Source organism: Saccopteryx bilineata, chromosome 11 (assembly GCF_036850765.1).
Source record: "Saccopteryx bilineata isolate mSacBil1 chromosome 11, mSacBil1_pri_phased_curated, whole genome shotgun sequence".
Lineage (NCBI taxonomy): Eukaryota > Metazoa > Chordata > Mammalia > Chiroptera > Emballonuridae > Saccopteryx > Saccopteryx bilineata.
This window is the reverse complement of record NC_089500.1, coordinates 501574-525057: the sequence shown is the minus strand read 5'-3', so window position 1 is coordinate 525057 and position 23484 is coordinate 501574. Positions and strand designations below refer to the sequence as shown.

At 52.5% G+C, this 23484-nt stretch overlaps 2 protein-coding genes and 1 long non-coding RNA gene across 16 annotated transcripts in view; 1 reads left to right on the top strand and 2 right to left on the bottom strand.

Annotated features, from left to right (window-relative positions):
* The window catches only part of KCNG2 (potassium voltage-gated channel modifier subfamily G member 2), a 40493-nt gene extending 31747 nt beyond the window's left edge, over nt 1–8746 (top strand). For all 4 annotated transcript variants that reach the window (XM_066247505.1, XM_066247507.1, XM_066247509.1 and 1 more), the window contains one exon: nt 6041–8746. In XM_066247505.1, coding sequence (XP_066103602.1) covers nt 6041–6838 — 798 coding nt within the window. In that variant the 3' untranslated portion in view covers nt 6839–8746. The remainder of the gene's footprint in view (nt 1–6040) is intronic.
* On the bottom strand, nt 1129–6046 carry LOC136315696 (uncharacterized). Its single transcript, XR_010727545.1, has 3 exons — nt 3740–6046; nt 2838–2995; nt 1129–2563 (listed from the first exon to the last, which is right to left on the bottom strand). It is a non-coding gene; the product is annotated as an uncharacterized lncRNA (long non-coding RNA).
* A 186-nt stretch (nt 8747–8932) lies between the features above and the next one.
* Nucleotides 8933–23484, bottom strand: part of SLC66A2 (solute carrier family 66 member 2) — a 29817-nt gene continuing 15265 nt past the window's right edge. For 7 of the 11 annotated variants that reach the window (XM_066247512.1, XM_066247515.1, XM_066247513.1 and 4 more), the window contains 3 exons: nt 21304–21520; nt 19900–19944; nt 8933–10606 (listed from right to left, as the gene is read on the bottom strand). In XM_066247512.1, the coding sequence (XP_066103609.1) occupies nt 10399–10606; nt 19900–19944; nt 21304–21520 (470 nt within the window). In that variant the 3' untranslated portion in view covers nt 8933–10398. Of the gene's footprint in view, nt 10607–19899; nt 19945–20350; nt 20471–21232; nt 21521–23484 lie in introns of those variants that run through there. The other 4 variants (XM_066247516.1, XM_066247518.1, XM_066247519.1 and 1 more) reach the window with 3 other exon arrangements.

Genomic DNA, 23484 nt, shown 5'->3' with positions numbered 1-23484 from the left:
CTCTGGACCCTGCTGTGAGGCCCTGAGGAAACAGAATAAGAGGGTGCAGGCAGGTCCAGGGGTCCCAGAGGACGGCGCCACGCTCAGGTAGCCCACTCTCTGTTAGTGCTTGGAAGTCGCTCTCCAGAGAGTCTGGACTGCGTGGACAGGAGGCCACAGTACATACCACTTCCTGGGACTCGAGTGCTAGCCCTGCCTCGGACCTGAGCCAGGGCAGTGGACCTGGGGTACGGGGCGGCACCTTCTGCATGTCAGAGGCAATCCCCAGGCAGGCACTGGGGACGCAGCAGCACTTTAGGACAGGTCGGTGGGTTGCAGGCAGCTTCTGTTCACAGGACGGGTATGCAGTGTGAGCATGTCACCCCAGATGCAGCGTCAGGGCACAGAGCTCAGGGTAGATGCTGTCAGGAGAAAAAGGAATTCCCGGGCCTGAAAATTCCTCAATATGGAATATCTACTCTCCAGTGGAGAATACAGGAGCACACAGGAGCACACAGGACCCAAGGGCCTGCAGGGGACCTGGGAGCCTCCCAGGCCTGGCTGGTGAAGGCAGGTGTCAGCCAGCGTGGATTCCAATCACTTAGCTGCTACACATCCAGCATCCTCCCTGCAGTGATGCCAGCAATGACATCAATGACAGGTGTAAGTGCACAACATGGAACCACCGAGGTAGAGTCCACAGATGGGGCCCGGGAGCCCAGAATTCCCAAAGGGGAAGATGGTGTAGGGTGGCCTGCAAGCCTGCGGGCTTTGCAGGACAGATCTGGTCAGGAACTGGCCCTGAAGACGTTTGTTCAGATTTGGCAACAGCAGCGGGTCCTGCAGAAACCTAGGCTGTCCTGAGGGCCCACGGGCGCAGGTTGTGAGGGCACTCATGGCCTCGGGGTTCTCAGGCTACCTGGTGCCCGGAGACAGCGCAGACTACCAGCTGAGAACCTGTCAGCACAGGTGACTTGAAATGAGCATGTTTGTTATTTCTAAGTGACTGATGCTTTTTAAATAATCTGTTCTTTAAAGTGGATAGAATAGTCCCTCTTTTCTGTTTGCACTGCAAGAGCCTTTTCTCATAGATAATTGGAAACAATAAACCTCAATTCAGTACAAAGTCAAATTATTATAGACTCATAGTTAGCAAAATGAGTTGTTTTATTCTAGGTACTTACAGGAGGCTAAAGATAGCTCAGCACACAAAGTTATGATGAGTAAATACGTCTGTGACAGTGAGTGCCCTCTGCAGGATTTATCTGCAGTGTCCAGTCTGTGGACAGAAGTGGAGCGATGGCCCATTTTTCTGGCTACACTATGTCCATGATGGATGGATGGAGACGTAGGCATCAGTGTTCAGAAAGTACAGAAAGCAGCAAAGAGATGGGAACAGTCTGGGGACTAATCATGGATGAGATGAGCAGGAGAGCCCGTAAACCTCAGGTGCACAGTGACACTCACAGCCAAAGCCTCCAGCCAGGCTGCAGCCCAGGGCTCCGCTGGTGCTCGGCCATTGGCTGACAGAGAAGACCCCCCAACCCTGACTCCCTCCACGTCGTTTACCAGAGCCAGCAGTGTCCTTGGCAGGGCTCATGCCGCTGATTTTTTTTTTTTTTTTTTTTGTATTTTTCTGAAGCTGGAAATGGGGAGAGACAGTCAGACAGACTCCCGCATGTGCCCGACCGGGATCCACCTGGCATACCCACCAGGGGCGACGCTCTGCCCACCAGGGGGCGATGCTCTGCCCCTCTGGGGCGTCGCTCTGCCGCGACCAGAGCCACTCTAGCGCCTGGGGCAGAGGCCAAGGAGCCATCCCCAGCGCCCGGGCTATCTTTGCTCCAATGGAGCCTTGGCTGCGGAAGGGGAAGAGAGAGACAGAGAGGAAGGAGGGGGGGTGGAGAAGCAAATGGGCGCTTCTCCTATGTGCCCTGGCCAGGAATCGAACCCAGGTCCCCCGCACGCCAGGCCGACGCTCTACCGCTGAGCCAACCGGCCAGGGCCCATGCCGCTGAATTTTTGATGCTCTGGAATGAGAACAAAGCTGGGGGTGGACATGCTGGGGGCAGTTCTCTCCTGAGGGCCCCACAGCCTCTGTCACTGAAGAGTCTTGGCCCTGAGCTTCGGTCTTATTTTCACTAGAAAATAAAATCACGGTTGGTGCCAAGTGAGGGGAGGCCGTGCCTTCTGACACGGTTTCCAAAACATTTCTTTTCCAAAAGTTGGCTTGGACCGCTGTCACCGCCCCTGGCATTGGAGCTGGTCTGACCTGTACCCCAGGCCACTTCTGCCTGGGTGGGTGGCCCTCCAGCATTCATCCAGCCCACCTGCCCCGCCTGCAGCTGGATCCCCGAAGAACACTCTGAGCTGTTTTGCTGTTTGGGTTTTGTGGTAAGGGTGACGCGGTCCACATAGGGATTAGGGACGTGCACATGTCTGCTATCTGACAGCCGCCCTCTTCACGGCCTCAGAAGTGTCTGTAATTAGCTCAAGCTGCACACGGTCACTGAGCTGCATTCTGGCGGGCAGCCGATTTTTGGTTCTTGAGCCACAAGTAATTGGAGGAGACCCAGTTCCGATCCTGGAAAGAAAATTAAGGAAGGAGCTGGACTCAGAGCCACCAGCTTGTACAGACTTTACAGCTGGGCAGTCAGGTCCCGGGCGGTCACCTGTAAGGGGCACAGTGTCTTGTGACTTTCCACCAAGCAGGACAGTGTATCCGTGGGACTAGAGATTCACAACAGGCCAGCGCCAATACCCTGAGAATGTGGCGTTGGTGGGCGGGGGTGGGGGTCGCGTCAAAGCAGGTCTGGGAGCGAGGGGTCGGGTGGGATGCTGAGGATGGCTGCGCTCACCAGGCGTGGAGCTGGCGACCGTAGGGAAGGCTGTGTCCAGTGTGTGGGGACCGTAGGCCCTGCCAGGAAAGCTGGTGAGAGCGGGAGGGTGATGTGCAGGTGATGTGGGAACACCATGGGGGCCTGAAGGGTGGTGCGAGGGTGTCAGGCTCCATCCACTGAAAGACAAAAATGAGGCCCGGCCTTGGCCGTTGCTGCCTCAGCCCGCACATTCTTACCCTTCAGAAGCATCTGTCGGACTTTGTCCTTTCCAAACAGCCCAGGAACCTGGACCAGAGACCCCTCGTGTAGCCCCAACAGCGCTGGCCGGGCAGCAGCCGGCAGGGCGCCCGCCCACGCCAGAGTCAGGCGGGTACTGATGAGCGGAAACGGTGGCCCCGGGCTGGCTGAGCAGGCTGACCAGAGGCTTCCATCAGGGCGGCAGGGCGGCTACACTTGGTGCAGGAACCCATGATGAAACGCGAGCCCCTGGCCTGAGAATGTGGAGCAGTGCGTGGGGGTGGGGAGCGGGCTTCAAAACCCTGGACTTGCCTGGTCAAGGCACATATGGGAGTTGATGCTTCCTGCTCCTCCCCCCTTCTCGCTCTCTGTCTCTCTGTCTCTCCCTCTCTCTCCTTTCTAAAATGAATAAATAAAAAAAATTAAAAAAAAAAAACAAAAAACCGGGGGAGCCAGCTGAAAGATTTGTGACCCTGTTTTGGTCAAACAGGCCAGGTGTGTCCAATTATGATAAACCAGGGTCTGGTTTCTGGGTTAAAGGTTTCAGAAATAGCTCCTTCCAATCAACCTGCACAGCTGGTCTTTAAGAAAAGGCCAGGGGAGAGGATACAGGCCCCACAGGCCTGTCTCCTCCCAAATCTACTAAGATGGGTCTGGCTGCAGCTGAGACATGGGTCACTTACTGCTCAAGCGTGGGCGAGGGGACCATCCTGGACCACTGCCACAGAGGCCCTGGGTCTGGGCCATCTTCTCCCCGAACATGGTGGTCTCTGCTCCCCCATGAGGGTTCACACTGCACCTGGCTGGATGCCTGTACTGAGACAGGAGCCAGGCTGCAGTCAGCCAGACACAGGACACGGTGTGTTGCAGGGTGTGTGTCTGGGGCGGCGCTTCCCAGGACCACTACAGGTGCCGCATGTTGAAGTCATCAGGCTCCTCTGATCAGGTGGAGGTCCCAGAGCTCCATCATTCCCCTGTCCTGGCATCCTAACTCCCTCCACCCAGGTCCCTGAGAATGGTGGCTTCCCTCCTAAGCCCTTCCTCAGGGTGGAGACTGGGCTCTTTCTTTTCTTTTTTTCTTTTTTCTTTTTTGGGAGACTCAAGAACATCGAGCTGCTCCTGTATCTTCCCTGAATGGGGATTGAACCAGCAACCTCTACACTTCAGGAGGATGCCCCAACCAACCAAGCTATCCAGCCAGGACTTAATTTTATTTATTTATTTATTTATTTATTTATTTTTAAAGAAAGACAGAGGTCCTGGTTGGTGGGCTGAGTGATAGAGCATCAGCCTGGCACATGGATGTCCTGGGTTCGCTTCCTGGTCAGGGCACATAGGAGAAGCGACCATCTGCTTCACCACCCCTCCCATTCCCTTTCCTCTCTCTGTCTCTCTCTGTCTCTCTCTCTCCCCTGTCCTGTAGCCATGGCTCGATTGGTTGGTTGGTTCCAGCGAGTTGGCCTCGGGTGCTGAGGATGACTCCCTGGTCTCCGCTTCAGGGACTAAAATAATGGCTCAGTAGCTGAGGAACGGAGCAATGCTCCAGATGGACAGAGCATCACCCCCTGGTGGGCATGCCAGGTGGATCCCCATCCGGGCGCATGTGGGAGTCTGTCTCTCTGCCTCCCCGCCTCTCAATAAAAATTTTAAATAGACATAGAGAGAGAGAGAGAGAGAGGAGAGAGAGAGAAGGAAGCGAGGAGAGAGAGAGAAGGAAGCATTCATTTGTTGGTCCACTCAGTTGTGCTGTCATTGGTTGCTTCCCGTGTGTGCCCTGACTGGGATCAAACCCATAACCCTGTTTCAGGATGATGCTCTTAAACGACGGAGCTAGCCAGCCAGAGCTGAGACTGGGTTTCTAATCAGGTCCATCCCTATCTGCGTGGGCCCTAACTGTCTCAAACTGAAAACTTGTGGATACGGTTTTCCCCAAATCCAGTTACTGCTCGCTCCCTTGAACCTCTGAGCTGAAAGCCAACTGAACATAGAGGCATGACAAAAACCCCTCCTGGGGATGGGTGGGTGTGTCCTCCAGGGTTAGCAATGGGGCTCAAAGTCCCCCACCCCCTGCCCTACTGCTTCATGAGGCTCAGAGCTGGACTCAAAGCCTTTCCACTAGCCCAGGCAGCATGAGATGAGCAGCCCTAAATATTGGATGAGACTTGACTGCCCTCCAGGGATGAACAAGCATCAGAAATTGCTGAAACAAAACCTGCCCCAAACCTAGAAGCAGCAAGCCACACCACTTCTCATGTGGCTGTGAACTCCAGTGGGCATGGGTGCAGATCTGGAGAGGTGCCCCTCCCATAGCCACTGGAGGAGAGACTCTTTCCTCAGGGCCCTGCTCACTGGCTGAACTCCAACGTGATTGTGAGCTACTGCGCAGGACTTGTTTAGTGAGATGTCTGGTGTGGAACGAGGGCTCAGCACAGAGCACAGGTGTCAGCTGAGCCCTCTTCTCCACCCCACTTGCCTGGGATGCTCCTGCAGCAGGCAGCCAGGGGCAGGAGGAGTAGCTAAAGCCTCCTGCTGGGGAGACCCCCCCCCCCACATCTGGAGTCCAGAACCCTTGGCTGTAGTCTCTGGAGTACAGTCTCCTCCCTGGGGGGAGGAGCAGGGAGGGGCTTGGTTCCAATAGCACACTCTGGCCTTCCTTCACAGATTTTCATAGTCTTTCTTGAAGAAATGTTGCATTTGCTGCTTGCCCTTAGGACTGTTTCCAGAGGCTTTAAATGGTTGTTTTTAAAAATGATTTTCACCCGTTTTGCTGTGAGGCAGGTCAGCTGAGCTCATGCAGAAAGCCAATCTCCAATTAATTTTTTTTTTTTTACAGGAATGAGGCATTTTGTGGATACCCCGACCCTCCTTCAGAGGCACATGGGTTGGGGTCGGGAGTCAGGGCGGCCTGGGTGTGACAACCCCTTCCTGGGGAACGGAGGGCGCGGGCCTCCCTGCCCCCCAACACGTGTCCCTCTCCTCCCCAGGGTGAGTGCTCCCGCAAATGTCGCAACCTCTTCGTGCTCGAGACGGTATGTGTGGCCTGGTTCTCCTTCGAGTTCCTCCTGCGCTCGCTGCAAGCTGAGAGCAAGTGCGCCTTCCTACGGACGCCGCTTAACATCATCGACATCCTGGCCATCCTGCCATTCTACGTATCGCTGCTGGTGGGCCTGGCGGCCGGTGGTGCGGAGCGGGCGGGCGCGGGCGGCAACAAACTGCTAGAGCGCGCGGGGCTGGTCCTGCGGCTGCTGCGTGCGCTGCGCGTGCTCTACGTGATGCGCCTGGCGCGCCACTCGCTCGGGCTGCGATCGCTCGGCCTGACCGTGCGCCGCTGCGCGCGCGAGTTCGGGTTGCTGCTGCTCTTTCTCTGTGTGGCCATGGCCCTGTTCGCCCCGCTCGTGCATCTGGCCGAGCGCGAGCTGGGCGCGGGCCGCGACTTCTCCAGTGTGCCGGCCAGCTACTGGTGGGCTGTCATCTCCATGACCACCGTGGGCTATGGCGACATGGTGCCTCGCAGCCTGCCCGGGCAAGTGGTGGCGCTGAGCAGCATCCTCAGCGGCATCCTGCTCATGGCCTTCCCGGTCACCTCCATCTTCCACACCTTCTCGCGCTCCTACTCGGAGCTCAAGGAGCAGCAGCAGCGCACCACCAGCCTTGAGCCGGTCCTGCGTGAGGACAGCACGCGCTCTGCCAGCGCCACCGAGGACAGCTCACAGGGTCCCGACGGCGCTGGCACGGCAGGGGACTCTGCGGACCGCGCATGGGCACGCGCAGGACCAGCCTGATCTGGGCAGGAACCCTGTGCCCAGAGGTGGCCGGGCCTATGTGTCACCGGAGGCTGCTTCTCACAAGCTTTAGAAACAGAATCACAGTCCTTGCCTCCCACCACGCAGAGGGGCAGGGACCGACCTTGGGACACCATCTCCCAAAGGCCAAAGGGGCCTCGCTTCTGTTGGCGCGTATCTAGTCTACGTGCATGTTGCAGCAACAAACGTCGCCACAGAACTCAGCCTGGACTGACCTGCCCTAGAGGTGGCATCAGAAGCCATCCTGCACTTTGAGTAAATTTCCTAGAGGACACCCCAGCCTGTCCTCTTTCCTTGTATTTCCCTTTGAAGTTTGGACTCCATGACTAGCTAAAATAAATTCAAGAAGCTCCAGAACTTCCAAGCCTGTAGCAATACCAAAAGGTAACATTGTCACCAGGCCTCAGCCTAACCCTTCCCTGCTCTTCAGCCCAAAAGTCCAGGGGGCAGTTGGGGGGGGGGGGGCGACATAATGGGTCCTTAGTCCTGGAGGAGCAGTCTTAGGGGAGGAGTTCCCAGGGGAGGGGGGCTGTCCCCGCTCTGCCACTCAGGTGGGCTGTGCCCCATGGGAGGAAGGCCTTCCTCATGCATCCAGCTCTGCAGAAGCCCACATTGCTGCCAAGTGACAAGCAATGAGGTGTCACATTGATGTTCACAGCCCCCCAGTTCCTTTGGGGGTCCAGCCCTGATCTTTGGCCTCCTTCCCCAGCACTATTTTGCCAGAATCTACCTGGGCCGCCTCCTCACTGCTCTCCCCTGAACCGCCTCCACCCTTTCAGCTGCCTGGGGACACATCCTACCCTCACTTCCCTGGTGTTCCAGCCCTGGAGGGGGTTCAGGAAGGAGATGGGGGAGGGACCCTGGGCATGCAGCTGTTAGAAGCCGGTTGTCACTGAGGTGTGAGCCTTTCTCTGGAGATGAGGAAGGGAACTCTCCCAAACAGTCTTTGCACTCTTTCATTTTAATGAGCTGAGCCGGGACACCTGGGACATGGCCGCCACAGCTCCTGCCTGAGGGGGACCTGCATCACTCAGAGGCCCCACTGCTGCAAGGCACCCACCCACCACCACCCCTCCTGGCTTTTGGCAAGAGTCCTGGTGGGGAACCAAAGCTGGGGAAAGAGGGGGAGGCAGGGGCAGGTAGGGCCTCTTGCAGTATTTTTCTGCCATGCTCCTGCAACCAATAAAAGTGCCACCCTCCTGCATAGCTCACTGAGTCCCTCTTGGGCAGCGCCAGCATCCTCCCCAGGGAACAGGGGCTTAGGGACCAGGAAGGATCCCTGTGATCATAGGAGTCAGTCAGGACATGCCACGTGTGGGGCCCCTTCCCAGACAGCACTGTACCTGCACAGCCTGGTGTGCCCTCCACTCCAAGTGCTCCCCTCTCACTGGCCCTGATCTCCCCAGGATGGGGCTCAGTGTTCCAGGGACCAGCCAGGAACAGACCCCAAATTGGGAAGAAGTGGCATGTCCATGCTGAGGCCAGGCTCTGCAGGGACAGGCAGGCTAGGCCACCATGAGAAGCCTTGTTTACCTCTGTTGTCCTCCTCCTCACACCCACCACCTGTCAGAGGCACAGCGTGACTTGGGCTCCACTTCTTGAGTCAGTGAACCTGGGACCAGGGAATGTTCCAGGGGTCAGACTGAGCTGAGGATCCACAGCCACTGTTTGCTTCCTCAAGGTGTTCGTGTCTGCTCACACCAGGTGGGAAAATGGAGCCATCCAGGGTGGACCAGGCGGGCTCGGCACTTGGCCCAACACCTGTTGCCCACCTGTGTGCACAGCCAGGCCTGCCTAACTCCCATCACGCATCTACCCTGGTTCCTGCAGGTCACTGTCATAGGGGCTGGTCTGTTCCGCCGGAGCCTGTCTCACAGGACAGGGGCCAGAGCTGTGCCCCAGGACTGAATTCCAGTCTAGCCCAGGGACATGGACACTTCTGGGCAGAGGCTAGTGACTTTTATTTCATTTTGGGGGCTGTCCCTTCCCTGGAGGCCCCCAAGGTGAAATAAAAACACAAGACTGATTATTCACTCTGCCTGGGCCTCACTTGGACTCCATCATGGGCCACACTGAGTCTTCAAGCAGTTTATTGATTTAAAATCACTGTAGTGACAGAGCCTTGGGCACCTCCCCCCCATGTGGGCGCATTTGGTCACCCCTGCAATCGGTGATAGTTTAATTCAGAGGTGATTGCTGCTACAGGCATCGCCCTTATTTATTTTTTTTAAATAAATGTTTTCAAAGCATCTTACAGGCCAAAGGACTGAGCAGGATCCTCTCTCCAATATTCAGGAGTTTTTGAGGAAAACTCAGGAGGAGGAACAGCTTGCAACACTGCTCACCAGCCACCGTAGACATCTCCAGAGCTGTGGCACTGGCCCCAGATGGTGCTCACAATGCACAGAGAGCCTCCCATCCACCAAGCAGAAGGGAACACACCACCTGTGGGAGCCACACGGAAGCATCTGAAACACTGGCCTTTGGGGACCAGGGAGCTGGCGCAGGGCTGGCCCACCTGAGATGCCCATGTAATACTGAAAAGGAAACCAATGTGGCTGGCGAGTGTCAGACCAGTGGCCACATGCAGTGGATGTGGAGAACCGTGTGGATGGAAGACAGTGGACAGGGACACCCACTCCAGGCCACCCCACACCATGGAAGGTCACTTCAGGCCTGTCCTGGAAATGGACATTGCTGGCTTGTGCTGCAGATTCACACATTTCTCAGGACAAAGGGGAAAGGCTACTGTGCAGCCTGTCCGGCTCTGGGTCCTCAGGGAGCCCACATGGACCGCCTGCACCCTGTCACACCCTCCAGGGCTCATGGAGAACTCTGGGCTCTGGTTCAGATACCCCTGAACTTGCTCTGGCCAGTGGGAGGAAGCCAGTACCGCAACTAGGCCTCTGGGCCCAGGCCGGGCCAAGGGTGAGGGCTGAGTCCTGAGTCCTGTGAGGGGGCAGCACTGATGGTGGCCTGGGCAAGGCCACTTGGCCAGACAGACAAGAACATACGTCATGTGTGCTGGCCCCTTCCACACGGACACAGGCCCCAGGCCCCGCACTCTGTCCTGGACCCATCCTGCCCCAGGTCTCCTCACCGCATGCTGTTAGCAACCGTCCGTCTCAGTAGTTCTGACCACAGGCCCTTGTGCCACAGCCCAAGCTGTCTCGACACTGTTCCTCATTCTGCACCCCAGGTCCAGGATTACGAACGATGTCCCGGCTGAGGCCAATGGCTGGGCCAAGACATAGAGTTGTGCCTGCCACCCTGCCATGCAGTGGCCTGCTCCTGTGAGTGTCTCCGAGCCACCACCAGTGCTCTGCGAGCGAGTGGGAGAGACCTGCTTTTCCATCACCTTGAAAACAATCACAGCACCGCTCATGGGGGTGACGCCCACCGCAACATCCTCCAGCGAGTGAGCGCAGACACAGTTCCTGGGACCCCACCTGCCTACCATCCAGGGATCCCTGCAGGAGGACCGGTGGCCAGCCGGTGCCTGCAGCCAGCAGTCACATGTCCCCATCCCCCTGCCATCCTCAGAGGGCCTTGGCACTGACAGGGTGCACTGCGTGGGGGGTGGGCTTCGGGGGATGGCGAGTGAATGTGTAGGCCTGCGCCAGGATGGCCAGGTCCACCAGCACCTGCAGCAGGCCGCACACGGAGAACTGCAGGGGGGCGCTGTTCAGCAGGAAGTACGCGGTCTTGAAGGTGTCCCCGCTCGTCCACATCAGCACCATCTTGATGCTGTGGAGACACAAGCCAGGGTCAGGGGACACCCAGGCTCCGGCCTGCCCCTACCAACCCTCCTGTCCTCGCTGTGAGGTCATTGCATGTGTGGCCTCAAGGAAGGCCCTGCAGCTGGAGAACCCTCAGCCTCCTGGGCAGGGACTGGACTGCCAGGCCCACAACCTTGCAAAGGTCTGTTCTTTGTGGCTGCAGATGCACCTAGTGTGGGCCCGTTGGGAAACAGGAAAGAGAAGACCACCACCTGCTCTGGGGGCCAGCATGGCTGGGGCAGCAGCCCCTTGAGAACTTGGGAGAGCAGCCCTGGGCCACAGGGACCCACAGGACCGGCATCTGAGGTCACGGCTCAGGCCTGGCTGTGCCTATGAGCTGCAGGAGGAGTCTGGCTGTGAGGAGGCGGTCCTCTCACCCCCACTCCTCTGCCCCTACCTGGGGAGCTCTCAGACTGCACTCAGTGCTCAACTGCAGAGGAAGTACACGGAATGATCTCAAAGTCATGGTGTCAGACCCCCCCCCCCCCAACAGAAGCCCACACTGCCCCCACCTGCCTGCCCCACTCGGCGCATAGACTTCATCCACACTGAAATCATTGGAGGACAAACGTGGGACCCAGTCCTACCACAAACCACTCTCACAGTCCACGGAAACCCACGCCCTCTCATGCCTACAGCTGTGCTGACCGCTGCCACTCACAGGCACCACACTCAGCTTTATGGGAGGTTCGTTCTGGAAATGTTGACAGACAGACACATCTGCCTTTATTTCTCCTCAGGTCTCCAGCTGATTCTGTCTCCTTTCCCGTGGATGTTGGGGTACTGCAGGAGAGCAGCAGGGGAGCTCTCCCATCAACACACACAGAAGCAGGTGCTAGGCTCTCTGCTCCCAAGAGCCACTGCCACAGCCCTGGTCAGTCCATCAGGGGCCATAAAGGGGACATGCTGTGACCAGAGCCAGAGCTGACAGGTGTGACCAGGACCTGGTTTGCTCAATGACTAGACCCGAGGGTCCTCTGGAAAAGGCAGCGCGCCCCCCCCAACACCTCACACATGCAGGCTGAGTGCCACCCAGAACAAGAGGAGGAGGAAACTGAGGCACAGACAGGTTTAGGAACATGCCCAAGGGCATACATTTAGTGCCCCTTGAAGGGTCGAAGGGATGGGGCAACAGAACACAAAGCTGGAGGGCATCCGGGACCACCTGTCACTGTCCTGGGGCTGCACACCTGGCACCAGGCAGGGCACTCGTCACCCCAGCAAGTGCAGACATGAGGTCATTGCTAGAGCGGCACTCTGCCTGACACACAGGGACATTTTTAGCTGCCCAGAGGCCTCACCTGGCCTTGGCCCTTAGTCAGCTATGGCATGGGGACAGGAATCTAACAGCCTTGCTGAGGCCCCATGACCAGTGGATGTTGGAGCACAGCAAATATTAATGAAGTTTTTCCTGCTGGGGCCCCTGAAAATCTGCTCCATAGAGGGACTTTCAACAAGTCATGAATTCCATTCTTCCTGACATGGAGTGTTACATAACCCTTCCCCTCAACGATAGTGTGAATGGTTGAACGAATGAGTGGATGAATGAGTGAATGGTGGATGGATGGTGGGTGGACGGATGGTGGGTGGATGGATGGTGGATGGATGGATGGTGGATGGATGGATGGTGGATGGATGGGTGGGTGGGTAGGTAGGGAGGTAGATAGGTGGGCAAGTATCAGAGGCTCAGCCATCACTTTTCAGCATGCCAGGGATGTCCTAATGGACACTAAGTCCAGAAGTTGACCTCTGCAAGTGGCTGGATCTGGCCTCATCCTGGGGGTGGGAATCCCACCTGAGGAAGCCCCTCTCGAGGGAGGAAGTTCAGCCAGCATACAGTTTTGACAGTGGAGGAAGCCTACCTGGAGCACAGATGGGGCAGTTTGAGTGGAAGGGGAGATTGTTACCTCCCAGCCCCCAGGCTGCATTCTCATGAGAGTCCTGGGGGCTGGACTCCCTTTTCTAACCTCCTTTATGCCATCTCCAACTCCAGCTGCTGCATCCTGCACCTGACCCTCCCCTGTCCCACCCACTCACAATTTTAATCCTGGCCCCTATGACATCATTCTTGGCTCCAGCATGGTGCCATCCTAACTGAGCTGGCCAGATCACTATTCCTAAAATACCTCTCACCTCATCCACAGCCCGTCCAGTAGCCAGGAAAGCCCTTCCCAGACTGGTGCCCAGACGCCTGTGCCAGCTCCTGCTTCCCCCCAGGAGCCTGCACTCCTACACACCTCACTGGGGCCTAGACCTTCCCCTCCTTCCCACCATCTAAGAGCTTGCCCAAAATTCAAAATCTGCCCAGTACATGTCCCAAAGGAGGTCTTTGTGACCCCGGGTTAGACCATAGGTTCTTGGATATGACTCCAAAAGCAAAAGCAAAAGCAAAATATATATGTATTTGACTTCATTGAAATTAAAACCTTTTGTGCTGCAAAGAAAACATTATGAAAGTGCAGAGACAATCTTCAGAATGGGAGGAAATATTTGTCAATCACACATCTGACAAGGTTCTCGTTTCTAGAAAACCTAAGGAACTCTACAACTCGATAATAAAAAGACAAAGAACTAAATTTTAAAATAGGCAAAAGATAAAAATAGACCTGTCTCCAAAGAAGATGTACAAATACCCAATAACCACATGGAAAGACGCTTAATGTCATTAGTCATTAGGGAAATGCAAGTGACAAATGCAAAACCCCCATGAGCCCCACACACCAGAATGAACAAGTCAGATGGTAACGAGGTTGGCGAGGGTGTGGAGAGATCAGAACCCTACCCACAGCTGGTGGGGATGTTGCACAGGGTGCCCACTATGGAAACAGATCACAAAGAGCTGTCATGTGACCCAGCATCTGCTCCTAGGTGTATCTCAAAAGAAAGGAACACTTCAGTGCACAAAGATATTTTTTGTTTTGAGAGAGAGAAAGGGAGAAAGGCAGAGAGATGAGAAGCCTAATTCATAGTTGCTTCACTTTAATTATTTATTGCTTTTCATATGTGCCTTGATCAGGGGGCACTGGCTCGTCCAGCCAAGCCAGTGACCCCTTACTCAAGCCAGCGACCTTGGGATCATGTTGACGATCCCACACTCAAGCCGGTGACCCCGCGCTCCAACTGGCAAGCCTGCGTTCAAGCTGATGAGCCTATGCTCTGGCCCCTCACAGTTTTGAACTAGAAACCTCTGCTTCCCAGGTCAATGTTCTACCCACCGCACCACCACCGATCAGGCTGTCCACACAGACACTTATACCTAAACTAGTTCACAGTAGCATTCTTCACAACAGCCAACAAGTGAACACAATCCATGTGTTCATCACCGAAGACAGACACACTCCAGTCCATCTGTCCCTCCAGTGGAAGAGTGCTCAGGCTCAGAAAGGAAGGCGGTGCTGACACATCGCACATGAGTGTCACTACACAGACAGGGAAGTGGACACAAAGACCAGGTATATGTTTGGTTCCATCATTTGAAGTGTCCAGAGCAGACAGACCCACATGGGAGGCAGGTCACGGCAGTCTGGGGCCAGGGAGGAGGGCTTGGGAGTAAGTGAGGCATGACTCCCAATGAATACAAGATTTCTTTCTGGGTGATGAAAATGTCTTAGAATTAGCCTGTGGTGACGGCTGCACAGCTCTGTGAAAACAGTAAACCCACTGAATCGTACACTGTAAATGGTGATTATTTGCTGGGTCATATCTCAGTAAAGCTATTTGTTAAAGACTTCCAGGGATTTTGTTGAACTCTTAACTATCCCAGCCCTCCTCCTTACTGGGCTGCTGACTGGATTGTGCATGTGCACGCATACGCGTGCTCTTAACCACGTGTGTGCGCAGAGCATCCCCGGTGTTTACCTGGCCTGTTATATGCAAGGTGGCATTGAGACAGACCCCTGGATACCTGCTCCATTTCCCAAGTAGCCAAGCCCCCAAGCTGCTGGCTCCCAGGTTCAAGAGCAATGCCAACCAAGACTGTCAGGTGTGAACACCAAGAGTCCAGCTGGGATGGGCAGGGTGGCTCGAGCTGTTGCCCCTGAGCGATGGGTTCAAATTCTGCCCAGCACTGCTGCGGGGGGTGGCCTGCACCTCCGATCTCCATTGCAGAGTGGTGTGAAACTTGCCACACACACGCCTCCCTTTTATCACCTCCTCCAGGGCCTGCAGTGGCCTCTGACTCTGCTCTGGACCATGGGAGCCAGGATGCTGCCCTGCCTGCCCACGCCTCCCTGCACGGCCTTCCCTAGCTCTTCCATGGCTGCTGCCTCCTCTGCTCCGTTTCCCGCCCCTGGTCTCTCCCATAATTCTCCAACATGTAATTATGTTGGAGAACAGTCTTAAATCTATAAGACATGGAGGAAGGAGGAGGCAAACATTCCCTCAGAATCTATCTGCCTTTCAGAGCTTCTTGCGGTAATTAGTAAAGTTACTTCAAATCTTCATCACTTTATTACTGGTTCAGAAGCAACAATGGCTTAACATTTTTTTAAGGGAAATCATTCAAAATATCTCCTGCAGTTGCTCCAAGGCATAAAAAAGCATGTGTGTGCACACATGTGCATGTACACAAGTGTACACGAGTGATTGCATATAACTGTGTGTGTGTGGGCATGTGGATGTGGGTGTCCTGTGGGCATGTGTGGGGGTGTGCACATCAGTGGGTGTTGGTGTGGGGGCAGGTGTGCGTGAGCACATATGGGTGTGTGTGCTCATGAACTCTGGGGAGGCAGAGGCCTGTCAGGAGGCTGGTGAAGCCCACTGACTTAAGTAGGCATCACAAGTCCCTTCCCATCCTGAACACCCTAGCGGTCTTCCCTCTGAAGTGGACTTGAAGCCCAGTGTCCCAAAGCAGGTCCAAGGTGGCATTTATGTCTCCCATGGCTTTAGGTGCTAGCTGGTTCTTAGAAAAAAAAGAGAGAAACACTTGACACTGTCATTCCTCAGGTTTATGTTACCTTCCATCAATCGGTGTTGATACGTCTGTAAGTGCTTGAGTGTGTGTGCATATCTTACATACATCATTTTAACTGGACAACATTCACCAGAAAGCAGGCTCACTCTGCCAAACTCACTCTTCAACTTGCACAGGGACACTCAGGTTGTCATTTTTAGGATCATGCAGTTAGATTCACTGACCTCTGACAGCCAAGCTGTTCTGGGTGCTGGGGATACAACTGAGCAAGAGAGAGGAGGCCCCCTGGGTAGGAAAACAGGATGACAACCAAAGACAGAGTGACCTTAGACAGTGGAGGGTGTGCTTTACATAAAGAGGTAGGATGGATCAGAGACCTGAGTGACATCAAGGGGAAGAAGCAGCTGCGTGCTCTATAAAAAAGAATGTGCAAAGGCCCTGGGGTATACGTGAGCTCAGCTAGGAGAAGCAAATGGAAAAAGGCAAAACCACTGCCCCCTGCCAAGAAGAGAAACAGGATTGTTTCTATTTATGTGTGTGTGTAAAATGCAGTCCATTACCTGACTGGGCGATGACATAGTGGATAGAGCGTCGGACTGGGATGCGGAGGACCCAGGTTCAAGACCCCGAGGTCACCAGCTTGAGCATGGGCTCATCTGGTTTGAGCAAAGCTCACCAGCTTGGACCCAAGGTCGCTGGCTCGAGCAAGGGGTTACTTGGTCTGCTGCAGCCCCACAGTCAAGGCACATATGAGAACGCAATCAATGAATTAAGGTGTCGCAACGAAAAACTGATGACTGATGCTTCTCATCTCTCTCCGTTCCTGTCTGTCTGTCCCTATCTATCCCTCTCTCTGTCACTGTAAAAAAAAAAAAAAAGGCAGTCCATTACTAGATAAAAACTCCTGCAAAGTTTCTCTTACACAGACTTCATTGAAAATGAATACATTTATGTAGGAAACAAAATTGCAGTCAGGCTCCCCCAGGCACTTCCCTCCGGATACATATTCAGTCTGTGCTTCCTCCCCTAAGAAAAGGGATGTTTTCTTCCAAACACACACAGAGAAGGGATAGTCATCTTCCCACCTTAACTCTGGCACGCTCAACTTCCAGGGTAGGGAACAGGACACCCCACCCATAACAGAAAACCCATGACTCTTTGAGGGCCAGCAAGCCGCTCCCTCCACCTCCAGGACCCAACATCACTTCCTTTCACCTACACAGCCCTGACCTCACCTCTCCATTGGCTGTGGAGCCGTGACACCACCACGCCCCACCATGCAGAGGGCAGGACCACCAGCCAAGGGCCCAAGGCCCTGAAGACATGCCCAAAAGGAGTGCTGGCGGCGAGTCCCTTCACATGGGGACCTACCAGGTGTCCTGTGGCTCACTGAACATGACAGCAATGTGGAACAAGCACCTAACCTAATCACATCTTCCCTCAGAGCTGGTTTTCTGTGGTGGCCATGGCCTATGATTAAGTTAGTCTTCCTAATGAGATGATCATGGTCTTGACAGGACCCTGCTGGAGTGTTTGGAATTAGAGACTCAGTCCCTGACAGAAACTGGATTACCTGCTGTGGGCACAGGACCCTGCTCATGACGGCCATCTGTGCGTGTCCTGGGTCCTCGCACAGGCTCAGCCCTCTCACCGCAGGTGCCAAGCCTCATCAAGATAAGTAGACTCTCCTCTTCACCTCTGCCTTCTCTGTGGGAGAGCTCCCACCTCCTGCTCCCCTCGCCCCAACATCCCAGCCAGTGGACAGGTGGACAAGAGAGGAGCCATTGTGGGGAGAGGGCCTGTGACCCACAGAGGCTGCGGACCACACATATTTTTGTGCCCTAAAGTCAGGATTTCTGTCAGAGTGCGCAGTCCCCAAATCTACACACAGATTGACATTCCTCTTTTCAAAGTCAAAGACTCCCGACACCAGGGCCATCTGCACAAATCCATCACACGTGTGATCTTCAGAGATGAGGACTGAACCTCGAGTGGATGGAACGCCCCACATTCACACTACCTTCTGCAGAGCAGCTCGGACCTCAGGGTAGCTCGGGCTCCTCTCTCCAGCGGCTCCTTCCCCAACCGGGGCTCATCTTCGTCTTTGGCTGTTACGCACAAATTCTTCCAGAATTAGGACACTCAGCCAGGCGCCCACACTGGTCGGTTTTCCACATTCATAAGTGTTCCCCCGGGTGTCCTATTTTCCAGAGCTGATTCAGAGAATCAGACACTTCACTCCCTCACTCGTTCATTCCATAAATATTTACTGAACTGCTGTGATTTTCTGAACACTTCATCAGATGACAGGGAGAGAAAGGAATGGGACGTGGTCCCTGGCCTCTCAGTCTTCAGCCACATAGATGAAACGCCAGATTAAAACATTAGAGCATCTGAGCTGAACACAGACACAACTCTCAGAGATGGACAGAGATAGACTGGCTGGGGACCCCAGGGCCCACAGAACCACACAGTGGCCAACCCTGTGGAAAACCCAGGATTTCATTTTCCCCATGAATCGCAGACTTGGAGCTGAAGAAACCAGCAACCTAGAAATGCCAACAGCCACAGACCAAAAAGCCCTAAGAACAAGCTGTTTTCTTTATCCAAGAGACCAGGAAGGGGTCAGCCCAGAAAAATAGGCAACTTCTAGACAACAACTGCTCTACTGCAGACAAACAAAAAAAATACCATGCCCCCCATAGCAGTGGAAGTGGGAATCCTAGTTCTGCACCTCCAGGCACCCATCCCTCTGCAGGTGCTGTCAGAGAAAGCCAGCAAAAACAGAAGGCTTGCGTCAAACCCATGGGTATGCCTAGGTCTCCACTGAAAATCACTCATCACAGATCTCAAATTTAAAATTAGGACACAAAGAGACTGTGATACCTTATGCAAATATAATGTAATATTCAGACAAATCACTAAAAAAACTATACAAAGAGAAGAGATACACACTCAAAAACAGTATAGTTAGGCCTGACCTCTGATGGCACAGTGGATAAAGTGTCAACCTGGGACACTGAGGTTGCCGGTTCAAATCCCTGGGCTTGCCTGGTCAAGGCACATAGGGGAGTTGATGCTTCCTGATCCTCCCCCCTTCTCTCTCTCTCTCTCCTCTCTTTCTAGAAATGAATAAATAAAATATAAAAAAATATTAAAAAAAAACAGTATAGTTAAATAAAAATGAATTTTAAAGTTTCTACAGACAGCCAGAAAAAGAAAACAGAGCCACAAGAATCAGTACAGAAAGCAAAAAATAAGGTAGCAGATTTAGGTTCTTAACATATCAATAATTATAGTAAATGTAAAGGTATAAAGATAGCAATTAAAAGACTAAGATTGGTAAAGTGAATTAATAAAACATGGATCCAATTATATGCTACTATAAGAAAGTCACTTTCAATATCACAATAGACATGTTTAAAGTAAAAGAATAAAAGAAAAGATATACAAATATTAATTGAAAAAAGCAGCAACAGCTATACTAATATTAGATACAGCATATTTCAGAGCCAAGAAAATTATCAGAGACAGAGAGGGACTAATATAGTAATGATAAAAGGGCCAATCCGCCCAAGAGACACTGTAATTCTAAATTGTGTTCATCAAATGTCAAAGCTTCCAAATATATGAACCAAAAAACTAGAAATAGACAAATCCACAATTACAATTGGGCACTTCAACATCCCTCTCTCAATACCCGACAGAAAGCAGAAATCAGAACTTAACAAATAAATCTGATTATTCTTAACATGAATAATCTGATAAATATCTAGAAAACAGGTCACTCAACAATAGCAGAGCACACGCTCTTTTTACGTCCCCCAGAACACACACCAGCGAACAGACCCTGTTCTGAGCCATAGGACATATTGCAACAAATTTAAGAGAATTGCTGTAATACAGAGTATATTCTCTTAACATAATGGAGTCCAATTAGAAATAAACAATGGAAAGACAAAAACATCTCTAAACACATAAAAATTATAGAACACACTTCTGAATAATCTATAGGTCAAAGGGAAAGTCTTGAAACAAACATATGCATAGTTATGAATAACAATGAAAATGAAACATCAGTGTCTGTGAGACACAGCGAATGCACGGTACTTATAGTATTACATGCTTGCATTAGAAAAAAGAAAAGTCTTATATTAATAATCTAAATTTAAAACAGAAAAACCAACAAAACAAAGTGCTGATTCTTTGAAAAATATCAACAAAATTGAGAAACTTCTTGAAAGAGAGAGTATATACAGGGGTGGGCAAAGGTAGGCTTATAAATAATACAAATAAATAATATAACAATAAATAATAATAGAAGAGTAAATTCTGTTTTGCATACTCACAACTGTAAGCCTACTTTTGCCCGCCAGCAATGAAACAGGGGATGTCTGTGTAAATATCAAAAAGACAAGAAGGGATACTATGAACAACTCTATACCCTTATAGTTGATTACATAGCCAAAACTACTACAGCTTCCCAGTATAAAACAGATAATTTGAATAACCCTATAACTATTAAAGAAATTGAATCCATAATTTAAACCCTCCCAAAAAAGAAATATCCAGGTCCAGATGATTTCATCCAAGAATTCTAGTAAATGCTTAAAAAGAGTTAATTCTGCACTGTCTCTTTCAGGAAATAGAAGAAAGACTTGTCAATTCACTTTATGAAGCTCATGTTGCCTTAATACCAAAGCCAAAAAAGTACCAAAAAAAAAAAAAGAAAGAAAAAGAAAACTACAGACTAATATCCCTCATGAACACAGACACAAAAATCCTTAAAGGATTAGCAAGTAGAATTCAGCAATTTATTTATTTATGTTTGTTTGTTCATATATCATGACCACTTGAGCTTTATTCCAGGGATGCAAGACTGGTTCAGTATTTGAAGATCATCAATGTAATTACCATTGCCTAAGAAGAAAACTACATATCAATCTATACAAAAAAAGCACTAGACAAAATTCAACACTCATTTAATATAAAAGCTTTCAGAAAAACAGGAATAGAGAACTTTCTACATCTAACATTACACCTGATAGTGACACAGAATGCTCTCTCCTTGCCTCAGGAAAACCACGTTGTCCACTATATCTGCTCTTGTTAAACAGAATGTTGGACATCTAGTCTGTGCAGTATGCAGAAGAAGGAAATAAAAGGTATACAGATCAGAAAGGAAGATATAAAACTGTCCCTATTTATACATAAATGTTTACATAGAGAAAATCCAGGATCAACAAGAAAACTAAAAATCATGAGCTCAGCAAGGTGACTGGATACAAGATAAGCATACAAATTAATTTTATTTCTATATACTAGCAAACATATGGAAAATGAAATTTAAAATTCAAAAGCAAATCAAGTACTTTGGTGTAAATGTAACACAATATGTTCTAGACTTGTATACTGAGAGTGCCTCTCGTGACACATCCCCAGAGCCTGTCCCCTCAGCCCCCCCTTCACATTCAGCACCTCCCTCTCACCCCCAGAAGGAGCAGTTCTCTGATCCCCTGGCCCGCATCTGCTCACGAGAGGGTTTCAGCTTCTCCTCACTGTCCCACACAAACACAATGCCCACATGTCAAGAGGTCAGTGGGCCAACATGCTTAAACCTACACTGCTCTCTAACTGGCAGTTTTACAACCGCAATTGAAAGTAAAGCAACCAGCTTTGTACCTGTTTTACTTTAACCAACCAGAGTGCACCTGTGCCAACAGGGATGGCGATGGCGACACGTGCCCACGCACCTCATGCCCTCCGTGGACTGGTGGCGGTGGTTGCGGTACAGCTGCGGCACGCCCAGCATGGCCTCAGTCAGCACGGCCAGGAAGCCCAGGGTCTCCACGAACAGGGCCGAGTCGATGGACAGGTACGTGATGTAGCCTGCGACACCCGTGAAGGCCAGGACGCACTGCAGGTAGTCCGCAAAGGTGCTCCAGTGCCAGAAGTAGTGAGGGTCCAAGTCTAGGGTGGGAGGGAGAGACGGGAACTAGAGGTCAGACCACACTCAGTGAGAGGAGAGCAGAGACGGGAACTAGAGGTCAGACCACACTCAGTGAGAGGAGAGCAATGGGAACTGGGTGGGAGGCAAGGTCAGTGTCAGGAAGACGGTGTGCGCTGGGAGGCTCCAGATGCTCTCACCCCGGGCACTCCCGAGGAAGCCTTCCTACCGAACTATCTCAGCATAAAAGTGTTAAACCCTTCAACTCATCCTAAAACAGTTCTATCATCAGTCTAGTGCAGGGTCATTCCGGAACCTCTGGAATCTCTTTCCTGGGTTAGAATCCTCACTTCTCCCCTCCACAACTTTAGATGAATCACGTGTCTCCATTTCTTTAGATGTAAAAGAGGAGTAATGTTACCGAGCAGTTTGGGTTGTTTTAATGATTAATTAGTTGATCTTACGAATCCTACAAAGTGCCCAGCCCATAATAAAGGCCCAGTAAAGATATATAATTATTATCACTACATCCTGAGTTAACAAAATATTATCCTTTGCCTGACAGATGTATCCTGCAGATAGCTTATATGTAAGCATTCATAGAAATTAGCAGATTACATGAAGTTCATGGGCTTTGGCAGCTGCTAGGGACAGAGGCAGCTTAAGGGATGGATGGGCAGGGAAATGGGAGAGTGTGACATGGCCCTTGATTTGCAGCGTCTGGAACCAGGGCACTCTGCCAGGTAAAAAGCCCAGTGAGGGTTACAGGTGTGGGGAGGATATGAGGTGTCAGGCCTGGCCATCCAGGACGCTGGGAAGTGCTATATAATCAGGGGTGGGGAGAGTCCAAGCTGCACACAGACCCTGTCCTCTAAGCCCCCAGATTTGAGTCCCCCCCATGGGCTCCGCGCTCTCACCTCGTGTGAGAACCCTGTTGGGCTCCTAGCCAGAAAGGTGGTGGGTGGGCAGGAGGTCCCCACCTCTCTACTTGAGCTGCTGGTGTCCCTCCCTATGTCCAGCAGACACATCTGCAGGTGCCCGGCCCACTCTACAGAGAGCTCCTCTGTCAGCACCTGGAGCCCCAATCCCCAATAACCCAAGTGTGTGGGGTTCTGACGCAGAGCCACCGGCGATGAGTAGGATTCGAACCTGGACCCTGATGCCACGCTTGCCTCTGCAAATCCAAGGAGGAGAGAGCACAGTGGACAGTGTCCCTGTCCGGCCGTGAGACCCTGAGACAGAGCTTAGTCTCCATGAGCCTCAGGATGGCAGCGCCCACCCTGCCCCCCAAGGGCCCTGTGCAGGCCCTTCCACTGTCACGTAATTCAGATGAAGGTCAGGACCCTCACACAGCCCTCAGCTGTGATCCTCACCCACACACCTCAGCCTCTCTGAGGGGGGTGCACAGAAAGGCATGAACCCCCAGGCAGTAGTGGGCCCCCTGCAGACCGATGGGACCCCTACGGTGCCAGAGGCAGGGAGGATGGCACAGCACACAGCCTGTCCTCAGCACAGCAGCTAGGTGTCAGTGCTGGTACCCCACGCTGATGAGAGGGACAGAGTACTGGCTGCCCCAATGGGCATGAGAAGAAAACCCGGTACAGCAGGAGCTCCTGGCCTCACAGGTGGTCTCCAGGCAGCTCATCCTAGTTAGGGCTCCAGGCGACACCCCACTGATGACAAAGGTTATGTAAAGCTCAACTCCAGACCAGGCAGTGCACCAGCACCCCCGCGTGGCCTGTCCTGGTCAGTTCAGGCAAAGATTTTCCTGTGCCCAAAACAAGAGAATGACGCCCCTCCAGAGGTCCAGGCCCTGGTCACCAAAGGATGGGGTGCCCCTCCCAGTGGCAGCTCACAGTGTCCACAGCAATGACAACAAAAACCCGAGGGAGACAGTGGTGTAAACCCTGTGGTGACCACACAAACAGCCATGGACCTCTGCATGCCCCACTCTCACAGACAAGGCCACCCTCAGGTGACCCTGCTC